This window comes from Parasteatoda tepidariorum, chromosome 6 (genome assembly GCF_043381705.1).
Source record: "Parasteatoda tepidariorum isolate YZ-2023 chromosome 6, CAS_Ptep_4.0, whole genome shotgun sequence".
NCBI classification, from domain to species: Eukaryota; Metazoa; Arthropoda; class Arachnida; order Araneae; family Theridiidae; genus Parasteatoda; species Parasteatoda tepidariorum.
Window position 1 is genome coordinate 38,286,497 of NC_092209.1, and position 16,399 is coordinate 38,302,895.

At 27.8% G+C, this 16,399-nt stretch overlaps 1 protein-coding gene across 2 annotated transcripts; it reads right to left on the reverse strand.

Annotated features, from left to right (window-relative positions):
- Positions 1 to 3,818: 3,818 nt before the first annotated feature.
- Positions 3,819 to 15,355, reverse strand: LOC107457249 (mitochondrial ribonuclease P protein 1 homolog). 2 transcript variants are annotated; one of them, XM_016075373.3, is made up of 4 exons: positions 14,331 to 15,343; positions 10,026 to 10,125; positions 7,302 to 7,513; positions 3,819 to 4,028 (listed from the first exon to the last, which is right to left on the reverse strand). In XM_016075373.3, the coding sequence occupies exons 1-3, from the start codon at positions 15,211 to 15,213 to the stop codon at positions 7,318 to 7,320; spliced, it is 1,179 nt and encodes a 392-aa protein (XP_015930859.1). In that variant the 5' UTR covers positions 15,214 to 15,343; the 3' UTR covers positions 3,819 to 4,028; positions 7,302 to 7,317. The 2 variants fall into 2 exon arrangements, with proteins under 2 accessions (XP_015930859.1, XP_015930858.1); XM_016075372.3 differs by lacking the exon at positions 3,819 to 4,028 and having other exon boundaries at positions 7,254 to 7,513; positions 14,331 to 15,355.
- Positions 15,356 to 16,399: the final 1,044 nt, after the last annotated feature.

Here is a 16,399-nt window from a genome sequence, read left to right on the forward strand (position 1 = left end):
TTGTGTCATTTTTATTTGCTTCCTATTTACTTAGTTCACAAAGAAAATTCATATTTTTTGGGCCATTCTTTAAACCTCAAGGAAAGAAAGAACTAAAGTGAAGTATAAAATAAATTATTTGATTTACATGGATTCCTGACATGCATTTTAACCAGTTAAGCGCTGAAATTAATTTTTAGAAATCTACCTAGAGTGTGAAATCAAGCAATGACAAATAGTTAACTTTTAAAAAAACAAGTAAGGATTTGCATTATTACTTATTCAAAAATTACCGTTATTAATAACTTCAAAAAATAATGAAATATACATAAACGAGAAAAATGGAGAAAGGTAGAAAATCCTTTTACTCTTAAGACATAACTGGCTGTAAGCTTATATATATCAAAACGTAAAAACTAAAAACTTATTCGTTACGTTTAAACTTAACGTTCAAAGTAAAAACTTATAAAAAATGTTTTGCTTGTATTCGGGAAAATTGAAATATCCATGGCTACCAAGATTTTTTATAACATATAATAGGATTGTCATAACATACATATTAACAAAACTTGAAATATAATAAGTATGGAATAGTTTAGTGGTATATTCCCTTTAGCAAAATAGAACTACTAAGTATTCTACGGGGGGGGGGGGACTTTCAGAAAAAATAATGGCAGAACCCCAAACATTCTTGAATTAAATACAAGAAACCAAAACATTGGATAAATAATCTTTCACTTCCCTGCTTTTGAAGCAGGGCTAAAAGTAAAACAGGTAACAAAACTTGATTTTGACTTGCTATTATTTTAATTATAAATTATTTATCACTATTAACTTCAGCTTGGGTAAAAAAGAATATATGTTATAACTGATAAAAGAATTTAGGGCATGGATATTTTAATTTTCTTCATAAGTAATAAGTTAAAATGAAATGATTTTCTTACAGTATCAACTCTTTTTTTAATTTCAATATGTATAAAATATTAGCCCTGATCTGAAGAAAACCTGTTATGTCTTAAGTAAAATTATTTTCTATCCTTGTGTTTTTCTTTCTTGTCTATGTATTTTATAATATTTTTAACACATTCCTAATAACAGTAACCATTACAAAAATTCTCATTTTTTGAAAAATTAATAATAGAACCATTTGCTCTGCATTCAATGTGTATACACGTCATTGCTTGAATTTAATTCCCCCCCCCCAACTCACTAATGACTTTCAATATTATCATGATCATATATTGAAATTGTGAATTGTTTTTTGCAAGAATTTTGTTCTAAGTAAATTTAAAAAAAACATATAAAAATTTAAAGGAGAGATGATTAAAATGAACTTACCCTGCCAGATAAACTTGGATAGGAAAGCCAAATGATGATACCATAACTATGTAGGGTTGCAATTGCAGACTTGCTTCTTGTTTGTAGTCAACTAAGTTGGTTGTCATATTCTTTAATCAATCATTTGGATATTCTATGTCACTTTAAGAATCAGTCTTTTTCTTGGGATTAGCACTTTTTTTTGAACTTAGGAATAATGGCACTAAGAGTTTAGAAGACAAAGAATAAGGAAGAACTTTAACATCATCTCTTTCTTGCTGATCTAATTCTACTGTGAGTGATAGTCTGGGGGCATTCACTGCTTAAAGAGGATTATCTTCCAATATTATGGTGTTTCGCAAAGTACAACAGATTTTTAAATTGAATACCATTTCCCAGCATATTAGTTGACTTTTTCAACCATTAAATTATAATGAATAATTACTAATTATAACCTTGTTCTGTTTTAGAAACATGGTTTTATAACAGTTACTGTAGTTCCAAAATGGATTTCGATACAATTTCAAGACAAATTATGTTTTTTTAAAGGTGTTAAAAATATGTTTACATAGTTTAAAAATTAATTATTCATTTTGCTACAAGGAATTTTTCTGTAGACTGTAACACGCTATAGTTTTTTTTTTAAAAAAAAAAGAAACTTGTAAATTCTTAAACAGACCAGCGAACTTCTATGACTTTTAGTCAGAAATGTCTTAAATATTTAAAGTAGTAGCAGAATTTATGTTTTAATGTTTGATTAAAAATTGTTTTAACCACAACAATATGTAAATAATTAAAAGATAAATATAAAATATATAAAAACCAAACAAAATTATCTTTAGATGACAGCGAAATTGTAAGAACCTTCATTTACTCAATTATTTAATTGCCACTTAAAATAATGAGAAGAACTGGAATGTCCAAGTTGGCAACCTCTGTCTTAACGCATATCTAACAGCAAAGGCATGAAAGTAATTATTGCCAGTAAAATTAATTAACCTTAAATTATAATAAAGTAAGCTAACAAACTTAAAATATTCAGTTCCTTTTGTATAAGAAAAAATAAAACCTTGACAATAACTGATTTATAATTGTTTTTTTTTTTATGAATTATAGCATTAAAAAAAAATTACTTTTAACAAACAAATAACTTTATAAATCTAATTACCTTTAAATCAATATTTTTTAACAAAAATCATAAGTTTAAGAATTAAATAATCTTGATGAAATATAGTACAGTCAGCCCTGGAATATCATTGATTTCAGCCAACTGTATTCAATTAAGTGGGGCATGGGGGGTAAGGCTTATTTATAGGTTCCCCTCAATAATTAGAAATCACTATAAGTCCCCTTCAGACACATAAGGAAATTTTTTGTGAATTATCATGAAATAAAATTCCTAAAAGTTAGAAACAAGAAGGAGATAAAATAATTTTTTTACAGGTGTATTAAGCACATTTCAGAATCATATTTCCTTATATGTGAACTTTAGTGGTTGTCTAATTTAATTTCGTCTCCCTCAAAAATTTGGCCATTGTGATTCTCATGAAGTTAAGTAGATTCTCAATTATTAAAATAGTACACTAATGAATCTAAAAATTTATGAAATGTCATCTTGAAATTGTACGTAATACGTAGTATAATGTTATGAGAAATAAAATCTTTTTAATAATCTATGAACAATTATAATTACAGATGTTAATGTTAGTATTATAAATGATTTTTGAACTATGTAATTAAAAATAGAGTAATCATTAAATTATATAAATCAATGATAATGAAAAGTATAATATACATACTATAATGCTATTTATTTCCTTTTAAAGAAATCAGTTAATTGAAGGCTGTTTTGACATACACTTAACAGAACAAAATTCTCTACTTCTTATCTTCCCATATTCTAAATAGTGAGTGAGTAAAATATTGCTAAAGGAAGGGGGGAACCTTGTCTATTTTATGACTGTCAACAAGATTTGTTTAACTTTAAAACAACCCCCTGACACCTTTTGATCCAGAAAATGGATAAGAAGTCATTGAAGTGACCACGAATTATATTCTCATCTTAACAGAAAAACGAAAATTCTATTCTAACTGGTGATAATTTTTTTCCCGTCCTCCTTATGCAATTAAGCGAGAAGTAGCAATCGTAAATAATCGTTTATATGAGAAAAATTAACATTGATATCAATCAAAATAATTTGGTTTCAATACAGTTTATTTGCATAATGGAGGTATTCAATATGCAATTGACACAGAAACTGTGTCAAGTCACCGGCTATTATTTTGAATTGAATATAGTAAAGTAAAAACATTCTAAATAAAATCCAATAAATTTTATTTATAGTGAATGAAATGAAATTAAACTTAGAAATATTCTTTGTCAACTAGGGTTTTATTAATTGATAATAGTCAAGGTAATAGTGCAATTAATACAGTCTTTATGCCAGGGGCTCTTGAGAATCTTACTTTTTATCAATTATATTTTCCAAACAAACTAAGACTAAACAACATCGCCTTATATATTTAAAAAAAATATATTTTATTGTATAAAGTGAACATTTTGTTTTTCTTTCAACAAATAGCTATTAGACATAACACATATACCAATAATTTGAATGGTTTATGACCAGGAAAACTTAAAAAGGGAACCGAAATCTATTTTTCTACGATTCAATAAAGTTTTTAGGTACTTAAATTTCACTTCCTGTTGCGCCTGCAGAGTTCATACACACCTGGAAAAAAATCTTTATATTTAAACATCCTAAGCTATTTATATGAAGATTAATAGAATAAATAGTGTGTCTCCAAAGCATTGCTTTTTTATGCCCTTTCTTCCGGGCAACATCACCCTGGATGAAAGTTTAAATAGAAAGGGGGGGGGATTTTAAAAAAATAGGTTGTCGCTGATTAGCAAGACATTTCTTTTAAAACTAGACCAGCAGCAAGAGAGAAATAATAGCGTTTTTACTTAGTGATTCTTTTTTAAAAATCGTATCTTACAAATATGTATCTTAGCATTTAAAAATTTTAGGTTGAGAAAAACAAAAATTCCAAGATTTTCTCTTATAATTTTTATTTCCTCAGATTGTTGCATTTAAATTAAAAATTATTAAGATAAAAGATGCAAAATATTGTATTAACAAGTTGTTGACCGGTGAAAAGTTAACTTGTCATTGCCTTTGGGCGTTATCGAATATTTTGAAGTTTAATTTCATTTCATTCAGTACAAAAAAAAAAATATTGGAGTTTATTTATGTTTTACTTTACTTCCATATTCAATTACAAAAAAGGAGTCAGCGACATGACATACATTCTGTTTAACAAAGTGTTAATACAGAATTGGTACCACATGTTTTGTTTTCAATTCTATGAGGATAAAAAATTTTGAGAGAAAGATTTTGCCAAAAACACTTGGTGGTGTAAATGAAAACAATACCTGGAAGATATTTAACTTGGACAAGATTTATAAACACAACCTGATATTATTAAATACATAAAAATAGATAGAATGAATTGGATGGCCCACATGATTCAAATGAGTTATGGCAATACAATAAAAAAGAGATTGCTTTTTAGACCCACTGGAACAAGAAAGCGGGGAAGCCCGAGGTTGAGAGGGCTGATTTGGTGGAGTTTCATTTTCATTAAATTAATGAAAAGAATCGGAGATCAAAGAAAAATCAGAAGTCGTTATTTTCAGAGAAATTTTTTATGGAGAAATTTTCATTGGACTGTTTGGCCAACTAATAAAATAAAATTTAGATCTAAACATTTTGAAGGGATGCCATCGCATCTTCATCCATAAAATTGTTTATTGAACTTATTTAGTTTTTGGCTTACTATAAAAACTCGTTAAATGTTTTTAGCCAAGTTAGTTTAGTAATAGCATGAAAAGTTAAATCTTAATACCCACTTATAATTTTAAATATAATATTAAGTGTTTCTGTTTATGATTTTCATTGCATACGTTAAGTGAGTATAATTTCACAGAAAATATAATTGAAAGTAAATATAGCTTATTAAAAAGGATATACAACTTTCTAAATCATCTTTAAAACAATGAATCCTAACATATTTGTCCAAATTTCAACGAAGGTTTCAAAATATAATATAAAACCATCAATGAGTCACCACCATATAGACAATTGCAAAATACTTCGTCTTTTACAGATCATAACGAAAAACATCGGGTTCATCAAGCTTGATCTTTTTTTGTCCGAAAAAATTACAAGAGTCCATTTTTGATCAAGAGAAATTAATTCTTCTGGCAAAGTCACTGCTTCTCTCTTATGATGATTTGTAAAAGGTGGACATGGTATTAGTTTCCCATAAAAAATATTATGTTTATTCTAAACAGTCCTTAATGAACAATAATTAATTTAAAATTTTATCCAACTTCATTTAAAATTTCTTTTTTCTGGCTACAATCTTTCTTTTCTGTCGACAAGGGCAAATTTTTGGTCTCAAAGTTTTTTTTTAGAAATTTCCTGTTCAGTTAATCCGCATTTTCGAAAAGCAATAATTTTTTTCTTTTTCAGACTCAGAAGGATGAGTTCCTTCAGGCATTATTCAAAAGTCACGCTGAAAGTCAATGAGAGCAAAATTTCTTTCACAAACCAATCCTTTAACACAGGATTGCTATTTTTTGATTTCAAATATGCACATTTTTCAATTATGGAAGAAAATACAATGTCTTTACACTTTTCTACAATATCATTTGGATAAAAAGAACAAAATCTAAATTCAAACAGATTTATATTTGAAAAATTTAATTAGTTTACACGAGAAATAAATTAATTTTACTTCTATTTTTACTTAAAAAATTTACCTACAATTTCATAAACAGGAATTTTAAAATTAGCAATTTTTCACCTTATATTTTATTAGCACACTGTATAAGTAAGTTAAAGAATATATATTCACAGTAAAAATCTTTGCCAAGGTTACAGATTTGTTACTTGGAACAGAATTTCAAATATATCTTTTACCATTATTAAATTAGTTGTATTGATATGTGATCTCTGATGACAAAATTTTTTGTATAAGAAGTGTGAGGAAACATGCACTTTAAAATTCTAAAAATTACAGAGCAAACAAATTGTAATACTTCTCTAAAGTATTTTAAGAAGCTTCAAAAAATGTCAGAATATCGAAAGTGTGCATTTTTGTTTGGAAAAAAGTAAATCAAAATTTTTTTTGCATGTGTTACATATGTTCATGTACAGTGCACCAAAAAAAAAATTACCATCCTGAATAACTTCTGATCTAATGATCGTATATTTATGTTCTAGGACTCATTTTTAATGGTTGGAGGGGGTGACCTCAAGTATGCCAAATTAGTGGAGACAATATTTTAAATTCCTTTAGCCAAAGATAATTCCATACAAAAAAATTAAATTTCAGTAAATATTTATTATTTTTCATTATTTAATTTATTAATAAATTTTTGAATTGTAAGTTATACAATTTTTTAAGTAATTTTAAAGCATGTATTTTTACATGAGAAAATACAGAATTTGAGGAAAATTGGTTGAATGGTTCCTGAGAAATCGAATTTTAAGCATATGAATATTTTAAAATAACGATAAACCTCTCAAGATAAGGGGAAATACACAAAAAGTAAAATTAGCATTAAGAGGACCAAACTTTTGGTACAATATTTCCCAGATTGCACCTACCTTATACTTCGGGACAGAAATCAGAATCCAAGGGAAAAAAATGTGCTTATTCAGAGAAAGTATGTTTTTATGTCTGATTTTGTAACTTAAAATGTCATCTGCACCAATTAATTAGCATATTTGAGGTCACCCCCTTGAACCATTACGATTGAGTTCTAGAACGTGAAGAACTGATCATAAGTTAATTAGGATGGATCGGTTTTTTTTTGTGCACAATACATTTAAAAAATACAATATTTACGAATCTGTATTATAATAATAAATAAACTTTAAACTAAATATTTTCACTTAGAATTTATATAAATTTATATAATTACTTGAACATACGTTAATGGTTACAATATCAATTAGTCTGCAAAACTTGCTCTTCAACATTCAAAGCATTTTTTGAATGTTGGTTTTCTTCTGAAGACTTTGTATCATTAGTTTTTCGAATTGGGATGCATTCAAATGCCTTTTTCCAGTCACCAGTGTTTTTCAAAATCAGCATAATTTCAAAAACTTGATTGATAGTAAGACTTTTAGAACCTGATTTCCACCTGAAAGAAAAAATAATAAAATACTGATTGGCCTTGTTTAAAAAAAGGATCGATTCAGAAATAATTAGAGGAAAGCAGAAAATGTTTTGTTGCAGTTGAATCCAATACGGAAGCCTGAAATTTGTCATTTTCCCTGGGATGAGCTTTAACCACCATCTCGAATTTATTGAAAGAGTGAGGTTTCAAATCCGGAAAAAAAAAACAACTTAAGATCACCATCTAGATAAGTAATGCATTATTTCTTGAGCATTTTTACCCGCTAAATCGACAATAAGACTAAAATCGAATCAATAGAACCAATAGTTTAGAAATTATAAGAGGTTTGGTAAGTACAAAGTTCATATTTTGATTGCAAATATTCATGCATCTATAATACCTACCAAGACAAATGAGCATACCTGCCAACTCTTCCGGATTTTCCGGAAGATTTTATTTTGATATTTAAAGTGGTAGTAAATATATACTATTTTTTCTTTTATAAACTTAATTTTTAAATGATTTTGATCACCACTATTCTTACAAAAATTAAGCTTATATATTAATATGCGTTACTATCATGGTTGTCAACTTAAGATTTTTCAAATGAAACGTATTTGTTTGCTTAAAATTGAAGTTTTAATTCCATTTTAATGCCGCTGGGAAAAATGATAATGGAAGGGATTAAAAGTTGGCAGGTATGAATGAGGCATTATTTCTTGAGTAGTTTTTTGGGATGAATTAAATAATTCTATAGCTAAGGCAATAACAAATACAATCTACTCTTAAGTATATAAAAAAAAAACAATTAAATTATCAGTTACATCAAAATATTAATTAAGTTAAATTAAAAGATTTATTAAGTTATGATACAATAAAAGATATTGCAATATTAAACAAGTGAAATGTTGGATCTTATTTACTTTTTATGCTGTAAAGAATAAAACTAAAACTAAATTGGTATGACTAGTAGTTCAGAAGTTATAAGAATTAATAAGATTTCATGTATAAGATATATAATTTTTGTACTTAACCTTTTTATATATTTAACATTGATCTGCAGACAAGTTAGGCATTGTTTATGTTTTTTTTAAAGCTAAACTAAATAAAATTAAGTAAGTCTAAAAAACTATTACTAGTTATAAAGTTAGAAGGGTCTTGTGCTAAAAAAGGCATAAGTGAAAAATTAAAATTTTAATACTTAAAGCAATTGTAAATTCAATATTTTTAGCCCAATCTACTTGGTTTTCATCTAAATCAATTCAACATTATCTCCAACATTTCACCTATTCATATAGTAATATCCAACATACAGATATGCATAATTACTTTTTATTCATATAAACAATAATAACAATACATTTTGAACTATTGATCCTAACAGCTTTGTTTTAGGTTTTATTCAATTCAAAGTGAAAAATATGCAGAAAGTAATACTTCATTTGTCAAGGTCTAGATAGATATTTCAGGCGACTAAACATTATTGATCGGAAAATTAAATTTTTTTCTTTATACTTCATTCTTAATTAATCCATTATAACATTTTAATTATTAGTCCTATCAACTTGATTATGGTGTTATTCGAATCAGCATAAAACAATTCATTAGAAACAATACTTCATTAAACAAGACAATGATGTGTCATGTTAAAGTTTTTTTTCCATAAGTCAACCTTAAGAAGTTTAAGAAAAGGTTTTGTTATTGTACAAATGAAATATTTTAATCTAATATGAAATATTTAATCTAATTCAAAAATATGGATTAAAAAATTAGATATGAAGATTTGCTTATTTATTATACATCTTCTTCAATATTTGTTTATTAAATATTAGCACAAATAACTATATTGATTAGTATAAATATTGACTTAATTTGATAAAATTTAATCTTTTTGAAAATCTACTGAGATGGAGTTAAGCCACATCTCATGCCCCTTGGCCACAGACCTCATGTGTATTTATTAATAATTATCACAAAAAATACACATTATCATGCACATGATAAAAAACCTTTTGTAGTTAAAAATGCAAACAAAATATTAATTATATAATTTAAAGAAATTATTCATATTGTTTTAGGGGACTGAAATTTGCAAAAAATCTTCTGATGTAGGGCTCACCTCCATCTCCGCCCCTTTGCTACAGATCTCATGTTTATTTATCAATAATTATTCACAAAAAATGCAAATTTTCATGCATATGGAAAATCCATTTTATAGCTAAAAATGCAAACAAAATATTAATTGTAAGACTTAAAAAATTATATATTTTTATAGTTTTGGAAGATTGAATTTTGTGAGAAGTCTCCTTTTTTAAGATTTGAAATTTAGTGAATGGTCTTTTTTTTAAGACTCTGGTTTTCAGGCCCATAAGCCTAAAGGGACAAAGTTTTCCAAAACAACACTGCACCAGGTTCATTTATTACAAAGCATACAAAATATTAAATTAAAAAACTGCCTATTAAATTTTAATAGATCATTAATTAACAAAAAACTAAATATCATGTAAATGAACAAAGCAATTAAATATTTATTTACTTGATATGATCATCTAAAGGTAATGAATAGCTTTTGATTCCTTCAGTAAATGCCTTTTCTGTAGATATCTTTTCTTTCTTCACAACATCTACAAATCCACCTATTAAAAATATAAATATATTTTTAGATTTTTCTTAAAATACTAAAAATCAAATTTTATAAGCTGAAGATTTTATTTCACTTATCAATATCATAACAACTAAGAGCATTTAAACATTTTTATTAACTGTGTACAATGAAACATTATTAATCTTTTACGATTGTACTTTTGTGCACAGAAATAAATATCTTTACCTACCATCGATCATGCACAGAGAAAGTTACAACTTGCGCTACACTCTTTTAATCGTAACATAGGAAATAAATATTTCTCCTAATATGCTGATTCTAGTAACCACCAGAGAGGTAAAGTTTTTTAAAAAAATGCATAAAATGACAATGTATATAAAATTTACAAAACACTAAATTTCTGAAAAATTTTATATTTAAACAATGTATAACCATTGTTTAAATATAAAAATTTAACATATTGTCTCAACATAATTTTTTTTTAGTTCTTTCTTGTTTCTTTTTATATAAGTAATTTTTAATCTCAAGTATAGAGCCCCTACGCAAAATTTTACAAAAATGTCCATAATTTGATTTAAATCAGTTTCTTTTTTTAAAAAAAGAAGAAAAAAATCATTGATTAAAATCAAGCGTTTAATTTTTTATAAAAGAAATCATTTATTTAAAAATTTACAAAGCATTGTAATATGAGATATATATTAAATCTTTGAATGATTTTCATAGTTTCAAAATGTATTATAAATATATTGCTGTTTTTGCGACTTCTATTAGCAAATTTTTATTAATACTTGGTTTGTAATAAATCACAGCAATTTTGAAATAACAATTTAAATTTTATAATTCTTTTAGATTTTCCAGAATGCAACCTTAGAGAAAAGTAAAAATGTAGTGCGTTTTACACATTTATACTGTAAAAAGTAATCATTAAATTAGGATTTTGTCATAAAAAGAAGAATATGATGGCAATGAAAATACTACCAATCCTTAATTGTAAACTGTTATTTATTTTAATATTTAAAATGTATTCTTTTTCTTAAAGATTGCTTTTTATATGGTTGAATTTTTTTCACTAAAACAGTTTATTAATTTATTGTATATAGAAATATTTCTCAACCTGCAATAAAGGTAACAATAAGGATTTCGTCACTTTAAATATTAAAAAATAAATAATGGTTAAATTAATATTTTGATTTGATTTTTAACCCATTTTTCAGTAATTAATTATGACACATTTCTATCACATTTTCATTTAATTTGAATCAAGCATTTACAAGTATTATTTATATCTATGAAAAAATTTTTTTTGTAGATCTTAAAATAAATAGTTACAGATTATTTTTAATGATATTTTATTAACAATTACATTTATAAAATTTATAAATCAAAAAAAATCTGTTTTAAACTGCAAAGAATTTGCAAAAAAAAAAAAAAAAAAATCAAAATTTTTTGAAAGTTTTTATATTATACACTTCTTTAAAATTGAACAACATGAGAAAAACTGGTTACTTTATAGAAAGCTAGCAGTTATAAGTTTAAAAAAAGCGAGGACTAACTTCAAGGTCAAAACCTCGTTGGTATCTTTTTAAAATTCATAATATAATGTTTTTTACCTATACACTGAACTAATTTTAAAAATCTAGAAAAAGATGGTGTGCTTCATATTAATCAAAACCAAATGGAAAAACGTCATTCTTTTACACGACAATGTGCAACCACATGCAGCAAAGGTAACTGAAGAAAAAATTCTTGAGCTTGGATGGTCTGTTTTACCACATCCACCTTACAACCCAGACCTTGCATGGCAGACTACCACCTTTTCTGTTCCTTAAAAAAAATTTGAATGGAAAAAACCTTCAATTCTGAAGAGCAAGTCAGGCAGGCTGTCGAAAATTTCTTCCAGTCCAAACCAACCACATTTTACATGGAATGAATTGATAAACTGCCAGTAAGATGGGAGAAGTTTATTGATAATAATGGTGAATGCATAATAAATCAGAGTGCATAGCCAAATTATTCAACAAAAAAATAAGCACCTTTTAAGCACTCAGAAATATTTTTAAGCATTTAAAAAATGTATCATAATTAGGCAGGGTTGGAAAGTTTTAACAATCGACAATTTTACCTTGTTTTAACTGTCATGTCAGAAAAAAAAAAAAACATTTGGCATTATTTTTGACAATTTTCAAAAATAATGAAATTTTGAATCGTGTAAAACGAATTGCGTTTTCATACGCTATGGACTGACTATACGCCGAAATAGATAGAGGATTAATTAATTATGAAAACCTCGAACAGAACAATGTGAGCTGTGTCTTTTTGCATAATTCGAAGTGAAAATCAGCACAGCAAAGAAAAAATCTCATTTTGAAAAAGGGAAAATTAAGCACTTTTTAAAAACACCCAATGAAAAAAGCATCTTTAAGGGCTTTTAAAAAAACGAAAATAAGCACCTTTAAAAATGCTACGCACCCTGTAAATTAATATAATTTAGTTATTCAATGAGAGCAAAATAAATGTCTGATAAAAAAAAAAATGGAAGTTACTTATGACTCGACCTGATAACAATAAAACAGGCATATTATACAATCAAAATTTCACCAAAATAGCATAATACTACAACTCAACGAGCATATTTAAAGATATAGATGAGTTTTCCTGCCAGTTTCTGAGTTCATATGGCAGTTTTTCATGGAAAACAAAACAATTTCTTTACAGTAACTATAGTTATTAAAAATACAAGTCGGCTATAAATAGTAAAAACGCTTTAAATTACCTCGATAGATACATTAATTTCTACACTATCATTTATATTTCAAATAAACCAAAAAGAATTCACTTTTCTTGCTTCTTAATGAAATTGTGCAGAGTTCAGCAAAATATACTGCATCCGAAATATAAACCTAAATTTGATGCCATCAACATTAACTCTTCAGTTTAATAATATAGAAAACGTTTTTTTATATTTTAGCATCTGTTTTAGTAAATATTGCAGTATCCTCACTACTGAGTCAAACTCCCAAACAACAACTGGGGGAGATTACCGTATCGTGATCTGTGGCAGAATAATCACCAAGTCTTATAAACTTGCGGGCAGTGGCCCGCTAGAAATTTAAAAAAAAAACATCACAGAAAAGGACTAAGGTATAAGCCATAGCCACCCCGGGCAAACATCCACAAATTTCTTTTAAAAATAATTTTGCAAGTTTAAAATCTATTTGACACCTTGACGATTATAGTTGGCACGACAGATCACGATACGGAAATATCCCCAATATAATCATAATACATTTATTTGAGAGTATTTTCACTAATTAAACAATATTTGCATATGTTTCTCTAGTGAAATATATCAGGGTGCGTAGCCAAATCTTTGAATCAAAAATAAGCACTTTTTAAAAACTTTTCAAGCACTTTACAAAAATTTTCAAGCACTCAAAAAATTCATATTCAATGAATGATATAATTGAAAAACAAAAACTTTTTATAAACAGTTTTAGCGTTAAAAAAAACCCAAAAAGAAACGGACGTAAATCGAACTTGATCCTGAACTCAGAACTAAAGTACCCTTAGAAGAAAGAAAGTGTTCGAAGTAAAATAAAATAAACAAGAACAAAATTAAAATAAATTAAAAAGAAAAACATTTCATAAGGATCTGATATGCTCTATCCGAATTGGAGCACTCGGGTCTCGGTTTAAAGTGTGCGCGCATGCACAAGTCATAACTAGAGTACGACATGAAGTCCGCATGAATGATTACGTAGCAAACTCCCCATTTTTCGCGACATGCATGGGATCCACCAGATATCACTGAAGGGAGAGAAAAAAAAATTTTGGAAAAAAAGCACTTTTTAAAAACGCCAGCTGAAAAAAGCACCTTTAAAAGCATTTAAAAATGAAATCTCCAAAAAAGCACCTTTAAGTACTTTTTACAAACGCTACGCACCCTGTATATACTAAATTTAGAACAATACCCACTCTGGGGCAAAGTAGGTACATCAAAACATATTCTTTTGATTGCATTACTGTAAGAAAACAAACAAAATAGACCAGTAATGCTTCACATTTAATCTAAATGAATCCAATGTATATAAAATGCATCCAAATTTGATGGTTTGGTTTAAGAGTCTTTAAAAAACGCTTGATTTTATACCCACTTCACCTTAGATTATTCATAAACTAAAAAAATGCAATTCATTGATATATAAAACAACATATTCAGCTTAATTATTTAACTACCTATGATATAAATAGCACTTGGATCAAAACTTTTTAATGATTCATTGGCATGAGGTGAAAGATACACCAACTGTTCACTTGGAAAAATATCTAAATAACTTTCGTCATAGAATGTGTTAAGCGAATCTTCGATGTTGGGAACATCATGTTTAAGATACTGAACACATTTAAAAGTAGGGTTAGCATTACAGAAGTACAAATCAAATGGATTGTGATTATTTTTATTAGCAACAATTATGTGTCTTAATTGAGCAGCACAAGACCTTCTTTCCTTTTCAATCATGTAGTCATCGTAATCTAAATCGATCACAATTCTATTTCCAAATAATACAGAGTTAGCTAATCGCTGATTATGAAACTTGTTTATGGACTTCTTACGAATGTTAATTAATAATGTTTTACAACCAAGCCCATATTTTGAAAAATCGCAATTAAAACTAGTCTCGTTTTTTAACTTTCTTGATGTTTCTTTCTTCTCTTCTTTAATTAACTTATCTTTCTCTTTAAGTTTTTCTTGTTTAAATAAATAACTTAAATATTTCGATCGCTGAGACTTAGTTTCTAAAACATATAACTCGTGAAACTCGGTAGGATTTAAAAATTCTGGACAACGTCTTTTTCTTTCTATGGCGTTATTTATTTCGTTTATTATTTTCATCACTTTCTCATCATGTTCTGGAAAGGGAAAAAACTTTGACAAACATTCAAAAGTGACTTTTTCAGTCCTAAAATATTCATTTTTAATAATTATAGTTGAGTTATTTAGTAGTCCATTTGAAAGATTTGAATTCCTTGAAAAAAACCTCTGTCCTACGAAACTTGAACAATATATGTGCACAGAGCTTTGAAAACATTTTGAAAATAAATTCTGCATTAGCTTCATTTAAAAATTGGAAGAACACTTTATTTTAGAGACGATAAGCAGAGACATAAGTTGCAGACTCCAGACATTTCTTAACATCTTCGTTTTCAGCTGCTATCAGTTAGCAATCATTTTCTATCAACGAGAACGTAAACAAATAATCAATTTATCAATAATTTTACAGTCGCAGTTAAAGTTCAAGAAAATATGTAATTTAAAGCGACTGAATTGGATTTGGCGATCGAAATGGGCTGCAGGTGGCGTAGAGCAGAACTCTTTTCCTATGGCAACACTTCACATGCTTTCCCCACTAGCGTGTGGAAAGTCATAGAGGAAGGAAGTACGTTAGTTTCTCTCTTGATTTTCATATAGATTGAAATCTTTTAACTTGAAAAACTATATGGAACTGAAAACTACATTAAACATAGTTCTAAAGAAAAGTATTATGGAAATTTTAAAAAATATTCTTATTAAATAAAAAGGAAAAATATTAAGAAAAGGGAAAATATCGTAGTACATTCCTATACAACTGAAAAGAGGAGGAGAGGGAAGGGAGAAGGGCTAAAGGCATGAAACCGGTCTCTCCCCAGATGGCGTATTCGAGTGTTGCGATCACATGATATTTATAAATACGACACTTTTTTAGTGTTACTGGACATCACATTTGAATAATTTACATTCTTAACAATTTTTTGGTTTTTCTGAACTTTCATTACTACAACATCAGTAAAAAGCAAAGTCCCGCAGTGGACCGATCGTTAAGACACGGTTCCCAGCAGATCACCGAAGTCAAGCATCACTGGCTGCGGTCAGTGTGCGGGTGGGTGACCACTTGGATCAGTCTGCGTAGGGACCGAGGGTGTGCGGTATTGGTCCTCGTTAAACTGTGCTAACGTAAAGTGCTCGACTTCGCGCGCAGGTCGTCGGGCTACCGAAGCGGAGGTGCCATCCCCTCCGCAGAGGATCAAAATTGTGATGACATGTCTTCGGGTCATCCTCCGGGATGTTTCCCAGACCGTCGCCAATAGCCCATTGTGCAGCTCTAGTGCGACGTAAATTAACAACAACAACAAAAAGCAAAGGAGTTATTTTTGGGATCTATATTATGAGTCCCTGATTATGACATTATAAAAGTTCTTTAAAAAAATAAAAAGCTTACGGATTTTTCACTTTTCTCATAAGAACAGAGCCGAAATCAAATTGCAAA